The sequence below is a fragment of the Galendromus occidentalis genome, unplaced genomic scaffold (genome assembly GCF_000255335.2).
Source record: "Galendromus occidentalis unplaced genomic scaffold, Mocc_1.1 scf7180000077456, whole genome shotgun sequence".
Classification (NCBI taxonomy): domain Eukaryota; kingdom Metazoa; phylum Arthropoda; class Arachnida; order Mesostigmata; family Phytoseiidae; genus Galendromus; species Galendromus occidentalis.
This window is the reverse complement of record NW_003805444.1, coordinates 47,497-56,665: the sequence shown is the minus strand read 5'-3', so window position 1 is coordinate 56,665 and position 9,169 is coordinate 47,497. Positions and strand designations below refer to the sequence as shown.

At 51.4% G+C, this 9,169-nt stretch overlaps 1 protein-coding gene across 1 annotated transcript; it reads left to right on the top strand.

Moving 5' to 3' along the window:
• Nucleotides 1-6,234: 6,234 nt before the first annotated feature.
• Nucleotides 6,235-7,764, top strand: LOC114828257 (homeobox protein HOX3-like). The gene is made up of 5 exons (XM_029111637.1): nucleotides 6,235-6,379; nucleotides 6,669-6,745; nucleotides 6,838-6,973; nucleotides 7,076-7,309; nucleotides 7,538-7,764. Exons 1-5 carry the CDS (start codon nucleotides 6,235-6,237, stop codon nucleotides 7,762-7,764), a joined length of 819 nt encoding a protein of 272 aa, XP_028967470.1.
• The last annotated feature ends 1,405 nt before the right edge of the window (nucleotides 7,765-9,169 follow it).

The window sequence follows — 9,169 nt, the reverse complement described above, 5'->3', positions numbered from 1 at the left end:
GACTTTTGCTCGAGAGCCGAACTCTTGCCTCAGGTCGTCTCCAGCGAGAAAGGTGATCCATTTCTACTCGACGAGGTCTGTGTTCCGCCTTTCAAAAGGGATAAAATTGCGAGCACGGGGGGGGAGAGCCCTATGACATGGACGCGAGAAGGTCGATCTAAAACAGATGGCTGCTCAGCTCCCGAACCTAGATGTTCCGCTGACCAAACAGAACGTACGGTGTCACAGATAAGGACCGGACAGACACTTCTCTCGGACCGAACCAGGCACCCGCAGCAGCCAGAACGCACGCCACATAGTGCCGCTTATTGCTGCTCTTCCCGAGCAGAGCTTTACCCAGGAGCGGAATATCGGTCCGTTTCAACAAAATTGGAACAAAGACAAATCACGCGCATCAACTTCTTGAGGCGCTCAGTGTGTCCGGTAATGGAGACCTTCGGAGAACGAATGGACCGCGATTGCACCGACAGCCATCCGGGTGGCGAGAGCCCCTCCTCCCCTGAGGGCATATAACTTTCCACGTTGGTTCTGAAACGAAGTGGACTCCGTACTTCCATCGGTACCCCGCCAGGCAAGAAAATCCCCAATGTGATTGCTACCTCCCTCCAGCGTGCGCGTGAATGTCGTCTTCAACAGGAAAAGAAGCAGAATCAAATCTCCGTCTCTTCGTCTTTTGCTCAACTTGATATGGGTTGAGTGGATGGCGTATGCTTGACGCAAGGTTGGTGCGCTTTGCGGTGGAGCTTCTTTGGTTCGAGCCGTCACCGGTCCCGAGAAGACACCGACGCCTTGCTCATTGAAGGCGGCCACGCGAACTTCGTAAGTCTGCTAGACGCTAGACGATCGGTTTTTCGAGGATAGAGGGCAACGGTTGGCTCGCGTCGACCCTGCGTTGCGCTTCGTCAGATCGGCTGTACCCTGCGAGTCTGAGCCGAAGTTCATGGCCCAAGAGTTCTCCGTCGCGATATCCCTCCGTGGGGGGACTCCACTGCGGTATGATGGACCAACACCTACAGACTTCTTCGCCTTGTTCATGAATTGATACGGCACCGATGGTTCCAGCATTCCAACCAGGATCCACGTGGTGTCGGTAAAGATGTTGTATTGGTGTTCCTTCCATCGCACCAGGAGTCTGGAATCCTCGCTCAGGTTCAATAGGAGAGGCATCTCTCGTGGTTCTAGGATGTAAGAGATGATCGGGGAGTTGCCATCAAAACTCTTTGCCCGTGACACGTTCACGGTTTTCCTGGAACATAAAATCGGTGTCCTGTTGATTAAACCGTGATAATGATTCCAGACAATCGCAATCGACTTTTTCCGCCCAATTGAGCGGTGACTCCTTAGGATGTATCCCTCATTCCGGCATCCTTTTCGGAAGCTATAGATCGACAGTTCACATGTCGAGCCTACATCGGTGTTCCTCGGAGTCTTCTGACATCCACCCATGTCGAACTCAGGTCTTCGCCGACCCTTCGCGATGGTGGTCCATTCGATTTTCGTTTTCGAGCCTCCTCATCAGCCGATGCGGTGCTCTCGATCGCCTCCAGCGGTTCACGCATCACCTTCAATACATATCGCATGGCAGAAGAATAGGGGAGCATGATCCGCGGGAATTAGGGAATCCGCATCCAGTAAGATGCAGGACCTTCCGCTCCCGACCCGCATTCGCTGGGTTACGCATCTTGATTGAGCTCTACTGAGTCTGGTGAGCTTCTCCATCTAGCGTCTCGATGCCGAGTCGTTTGAGCATCATATCGCTTCATTCGAAAGAGACCTGTCTACTTTACGGAGGATAATCAGAGAGGAGGGATCTAAACTTCGAAGGCACGGTCCCTTCAGCGGAACCAGGCTTCGGAGTGAATGAACACGTTCCATAGGCTGTATGCGCGCTTGTACTGATGGTGAGCTGTGAGTCGTTTCTTAAGGCGGCCTCTCTGACCCACCCGAACTTTTTTTCATACTGACCCGACCACGGGAGCACAGTCGCCCCGATCGCCAACTCTCCTCTGGCCGTGGCCTTCTTCAGCTAGGTAGGCGGGATATGTCGCGAGGGTCGTTGAACATTCCTGTCGGAATCCAGGGGTATCGGGGCTCGACCATGTTCTCCGAACCGACGGGATTCCGGAAGAATCGTTCCTCGGCTTTGTAGGTCGTGTCGGAGGTCGAACACATGATGTGAGAGCCCGATTTCCCCGGTGAGCGAACAGCGGGCTCGTGACGGAATGTTACAAGCCGGGAGCGTGGATCTGATCCAAAGTCTCTCCTCACCTCCTCTTTGGAATCGACATTCGCTTTCTTCAATCCGGATCTACGAAGCTGACAACGAGGTGAGTATGTGCTCGGAAATCCCTAGGTCTAACTACGAAAATTGTGGAGCATCAGCGTCAAAGAGCTTGTGGTGCGCGAAAAATGGAATTTCTCACTTCCCATAGAATGGTCATCGGAGGGCGGGAATTTTCCAACAATTTCTTAGGCCATTCTATTCCGGAAACTTTCGAATCACAATGACCAGTCTATGGGAAATCAGAAATCCGGGGGATTCGCAAACTATAAGCTGACTGACGCTGGTACTCCACAATTGCCTGAAAGAGGCCTAGGACTTCGGAAAGCATACCCATTTTGGCAAGCCCAGACTGAAGGAAGCGAATGTTTACCTGTCAGTGTGTGAGACAGAGGCGTAGTCCGGGGGGGGACAAGGGAACCATCGGCCCTCCCCCCCACGAACCTTCTCTCGTTATGCATGACTACAGGGTGCTCATCATCCTAGACCCCTGGCCCCCCGAGAATCCAGTCCTGCCCCCCCCCCCCCCAAACAAAAAACCTGCAAACGCTACCGCTGTGAGAGAAAAAACGGGGGTGATTGACGATTAGAGAAGCATCTACCGATGGAGGGGAAGTTTCCGGGAGGGCTCATGTCGAGTTCAGTGCAGTAGTTCGAACCTTACTCATCCAGCTCAAGTCCATCCATTCAATTCTTTCAAACCTGCTCTTCGGACATTCAGCATTGAGACTGCTCCCGAAAATCTGCGCCGACATTCATGAAACATTATAATTCCCCAGCTTTGGCCCAATGACAGGCCAGCAGAAAACATATTTCACTGTCACAATGATATTGGCGCCGCCCGTCGCTGACCGCTCTCGTCGTCTGACAACAGCGCCCTCTGAAATCAATGGCCACGACTCATTCTTGCTCGGATGGACGACCTGCGGTGCAGAAACTGGCGTTTGTCGCCGGAAAAACTGACCGATTCGACTCGGAGTTAATTGACTCGAAAGAAATGTGAATTTAAACTCAACCATGAACGAATACCAGAATGAATATCTTCTTTGAAATTATCCTTCGCTCGCTCCCCTTAGTGTGCGACTCCTTCTTCACAGTCTCTCTCCCCTTCCTACGGCCACTTCGGAATGTTTCTATGCCAACGCGACGATTTCAGATCGTGGACCACCAAAGCCAGACAAGAGATCGAGAAGCTTTTCAATGGCTTTCTTCGGAGCGGCCGCTCGACAGTCGGTGCGTCCTTCCGCTCGCCGATCAAGCGTCTACAGTTTGAAGTCGACAGTTTCGAATGTGATCGGATTTTGATGAGAGACATCGTCAGGCTATAGTCGGCCGCCACGGTCCGTTGTTCGGATTCGGCCTCACGGAGGGAACTATGCTTTCGACTTTTCAGCTGAGCAACTTACAGAACGCAATCATGTCTAAGCATGAAATTCGAAGTTTGAGGAAAAAGTTCCCGCTTCACGAGTAGTTTAGGGATGTTGTATGATGCTCGGGCTTGGGATAGAGCCCGAACATCATACAAGAGGATCACCTGCTGCGGGGGAACTCGTATTTTCCGGGATTCTCCGGAGCATTGCAGATCGAACTACCTCGAGATCCTGGCCAAGTAGCGAGAAATCCGATGAGACAGGTGAACGCCCAACGAAGAAATCGAGTGAAATCTTGCGTGTCAAACTTCTCGAAAGAAAACAGAGCTCCGCATCGCGGGCTCCAATCCTCCAAGCGAGTTTATGGAAATCTGACCACTGTCATTCAAGAAATCCGATCAAGACTCGCGAATTCCGTCGAGAACTCCCAGTGAAGACCAGAAGAATCGAACCTTTCTTACCGAAAAACTTTGACCGTCAAACCATTCATTTCGACATCCTTGATCACTTCTCCAGCGCGATGCCTCCGATCCGCGGCGCTCACGATTGATTTCAGCCCCAATGCAGCGGTTGTCGAGAGCGTTTTCTTTCCTTGAGCCGAGCCCCTGAAACTTTTGAAGACGTTGGAAGCCCACGGACATGAGAATTGAAAATTCCAGGCTGTCGGGGACATGAGCTCGTGCCAAACTCGCACCAACGCAAGTAGGTTTTGTCGACTCAGATCATCTGCTGCATCGTTTTTCGTAGAATTGTCCCTGGCCTCCCAGTCGGAACCCAACGCCGGCGATGTAACTTCTCTCGAGAAAAATCGTCTTGACCGTGTTCCGCAGCGATACTCGATGCTCGATCCAGATGAAACGCATCGGAGCCTGAACGCTCGCGCGCTTCTAACCCATCTGCTTCCTAGCGGAGAGAATTCACGCACTCGTAATGAAAACTAGTCATGTACCAGTGTATCGATGGACATCACACATCCGGAAGTTGGAGAATCGCGGAGAACGGCGAGCTTGCTGCAGATATCTCTGTCGACAACGGACTCTGGACCCCGGCTCGAACTTCTCCGAGGATCCGTCGAGCTATACGGCGCTAATCTGTACTTGCTCATGAGAGACTCCCCAGAAAAACGCATCCCCGAAAATAAGCCTCTCCCATCCGCTTCTCCACGCCCACGAATTGATTTCACAGCGTAAATACTCAATGTTTCCCGCTCCATTACCCGATTTTCCTATGTTCGATGAATACGCAACGTAATTATTGCTTAGCGCTGACCAACACGCACAACGGATATCCGATCGACCCGAACAAAGCCGCGAGAGGCTCAGCCATCGACCCTCGAGCTCCATCGGCGACTACGAGAGGAAAGTAGGGAAAACGATAAGTAGCCGTTATTCCACATCTTCCGGGCTAGGAGAGCGTCTCTGAGGATTGAGCAAAGACAGGGAGCAGGAGTCTGGAAGGAGGCTCTTTCAGCCGCTCCGCTTCCGTCTCCGAGTCCGTTTTGAGCGAGTTCTATCCGGAATCGGTTCAAACCATTCACTTCACGGTTCTCGACCGAAATTCACGATTAGCATTCACTCGAATCTGAGTCGTTATTGGGAACCGCAGGGGATCCCGGGATATGCGAATATTCCGGGGGCGAGGATATTCGGGGCGCTTCCCTCAAGCAGCGACCGTTTTCCTCGGAGCACGCCCGCAGCGGTGCGTTCACCGAGTCGAAACGTCTCTAAGACCAGGCAACCTCAGATGGGAATCGCGTAGCTAATCTAGAACCCACATGCACGGTCCAATTCTGAGCATCGTACGATTCGAGGTCCGAATCTACACGATTGATTACAACAGGATCAATCGAGTTCCCCCACTGAGGCGTGGGGTTCGCGACGGATCGCAGAGAGCGGCCCTCGACGGCCAAGCAAACACATTTCATCAACTACTTTGATATATGATACTTGGATATATCCATGAAAACCCTAGTGTTTGGCTCTGCTGGTCGATGCTCGTTATCCAACATCGTCCAGCACACACTGTCTCGCTTCCCGGGATGCTCGACCGCTTGCCATAATGATGTTTCTAATCAGCGATGCACGGACCGGTTCCCGTGTCTGTGTCCGCGACTCAGCTCTGGTGACCGGCAACGAAGTCCGAGTATCGCACCGAAGTCACAAAAAAAAGTCGACTTCGGAGTCGCCTTCGAAGCTCCTCCTTCGCTTCAGCGCTCCGCCTACAAAACCTACTGTGGCTTCAATCTATCCGATGACAAAGAATCATAGTAGGGCGCACGGTAGTGATGTAGTCTAAAACCCCGTCAGCGTCAAGTGAAGTCAAGCTTTAGTGGAAACATTAGTGTAAGAGCAGAACATATTAAGCAAATTGTGTCGCCCGTTAAGTGACAACGAACACTCCGAGTAACAGTTCGAAAGAAATTACTGGGTGAGTCAATGAGCGACCTCCTGTGACAGTGTCAGTTTCGCCGATTGGAATGTTTCCATGCTCAGTTTTCGTGATCGGTCCCCGAAACTTAATGGATATCACTGCGTATTTCTCTCTAATTCTCTCCTTCCATCCAGCTTCCTCGTCCAGAGGAGAATGGAACCGTATCCACAATGTACTATACCATTATACGATGCACCGGCAGACGTCAAATTCCCGACATGGTCGAATCCTCCGATGGAGACATCTTCTGTTGCTGAGCATTCTCGTAGCTCGGGATCCGCGAAACGAAAGAAGCATGGTCCGTGTCCACGAAACGTGTTCTTCCTTTCTAGAGCAGTACTGTATGCGTACGGAAGATGTATTTCCTCTTACTACATGGGTTCCTCTGAGGACTCGGAGCGCTGCGATTTCGGAGGAAGTTTCCTCGACCCGAGTCGCGGGCAGTCGATTGTGACTAGAGGCGCGGGGACAGGGGAGGGAGGGAATGGCTTCGACTCAGTTTAATGGTAGATTCGAAATCTTCAAAACCATCCCGTTTCCATCTGGAGCGGCGTCTTTGATCCCCTCAAGAGGTTTGAATTTTCTAGCTGACTTGGGAGACTCAACCAGCGGTAAACGCCCCCGGACGGCATACACTTCTTCGCAACTGGTCGAGCTAGAAAAAGTAGGAAATGGATTTTTCAGAGATCTGAGCGTGTAAAATACCGCACCGTCATATATTGGATATCCGTGAAATGCGACGCGTGCCTTTTGCAGGAATTCCGCTTCAGTCGATATCTCTGTCGCCCTCGGCGTATAGAACTCGCGGCTTCGCTGAAACTCTCGGAGCGTCAAATCAAAATATGGTTCCAGAATAGACGCATGAAATACAAGAAAGAATTACGAGCGAAAGGTTAGCTTCCCGTCCAAAAGCCTCTGAAAATCATCTCGAGATCGAGGTTCCCCCTTTGACTGAAGAGCCTGGAAAAAATGCTCTCCCAATCCGCATTTCCAGGAATCACCGAGCCTAATAGTCCAATGCACATATCACCCCCGCTATCTCCGTCGGACGAGCGCAGACACAGATGTACCCACAAGCACACGCGTCCAGTGACGCCTCCGAGCTCGTCAACGCCTGCTCTGGAACCCTCGCATGCAGGCGGCCCGGGATCCGCCAATTGGTCGGTCGCGGCGCAAGATGAAGTTGCCGAGAAAGTCTCGGAAGATTTCGAGCCTGCATTGAACATCTGTAAGACTGACAATCTGGATTCATTCGCAAATGAAACCTTCTTCCCCAGGTACAAACCGCCCAACACTTCTGAGCTTCAGAGTGCTTTTACTACCGAAAGCAGTTTCCGACAACCGACCTCTGACAGCATTCGCCATGGTAGGATGATTGTAGTTTTACGTTAGTTTTGTGTTCTACGAGCTTGCGGTGGAACTCGATCCTTACCCGAAAAGAACAATTTTATTCCAGTGCTCCTCGAGAAAGAAATCCGGGATCGCGTTCTACAACGATCCTACGAACGGGATGAGCTCAACCTCTATGACAATCCACCCGAAGCAGCACCCTTCGAATATCCCGAAATGGCTGCGGCTAGTCAGCCATGGCTTCCACAACAGATTTCAGTATCACGATACCCGGGTTTTTACGAGACATCTCACGTGAATCATTGGGAGCAACAGCAACAGAATAATTTATGAACATCGCCTTCGTTGTCCAGGCGGGGGAGCTGCAAAAATAAATTCCCAGATTATGGCGAATTTGGTGTGCAGCACTTATTACTATCAGATCCCATCGAATTCTGTTGACTCGACTCTTGACGATTCAGGAGTGATTTCTGGCGTATATTTCTTCTTTCGGTGGATTCCAAGCGCGATCGAGTCGCAGTCGCTGTCCAAGATATGAGATACCTACATCTAATCAGTCGGCTCTGGATATACTAAGCGAAAGCCGAGCAGTAGCCATGATGAGCGGAAATCTCTAGGTTTTTAACAATTGACGCTCGACGCAAATGAGCAGCTTGATCGATTCAATACGGACAATCATCGTCACCGGGCATCTGATTCGCAGCATCTCGATCAAGACGACAAGATTCGTGTTGCCAAAACCACATATCGGCGCCTCGTTGCCGCCGAGCTCTAAGCGTCCGTCTGTAGACGCCTGGCAGTAGTAGCGGCGGACTCCCTGAAATGATGCTCCGATGAAGTTCCGGCCGGAGTTGAAGGCGGCAGAGAATGGATCTCAGACGACGATTTCTCAACGAGCATCGGATACGATTCAAGAGACGAAATATCCTCAGCTGTCGTGCATATACGCCGTCTTAGCTTCGCTCATATAGTTTTCCGATAGAGTCCGCTGGCCTCTCTGGTCTCCCGATGCTGGAACTCTCACTGTCTAGGACTGCTCTGATGTTTTGGCGTCGTGACCACTCCTTTTTTCCACCATGCTTTCTATGCTTTGCTGCGGTTCCGTGCGAGAAGAGCAACTCGGTCATTACCGAGTTCGGAAGAGCCCCGTAAAGAACAATCTTCTTTCGCGACCCTCCTGGACCGTCAGTTGTCCGTTTGCAGCGTGAACTATTCAGCCAAGCCTCTAACAGAGCCTCTCCTCGCATACTTGGGAGAACAAGGAGCAATAGGATCGGATAGACATGCTACGGCGAAATTCCGGCTTTTCGAATGTTCGACACTGGAGATGTCCGAGCTCCAAATGATACTCTCATCAGCCTCAAGTCTCAGACGGGAGTAGGACCGTCTCAGGACTCAAAAAGAACAAAGAAACCAAATTGGTAAGGGATTGTTTGCGATACATCATCGTCCTGCGATTTCCGGGCTCCGAAAACAACAGATGATCGAGCGCATGACGTCAAGCAGGGCGTTCGTAGTCAACCTTCTCGAACGTTCTAGAGCCCGTTCCCAGGGGACGGCGCGGCGCAGGAGGAGCCAGTGGAAATCTGCGTCATATTTTTCCACAGGGAGCTCGAAATATTCCATAGGGTATCGGCAGTACGCCTGTCTCCGACACTGATTGTGAGTACAGCGATTCTACGACGCTATCGGATCGTACTTCCTCGCTAGGCGACTACAGTGAAGAGTTCAATGATAA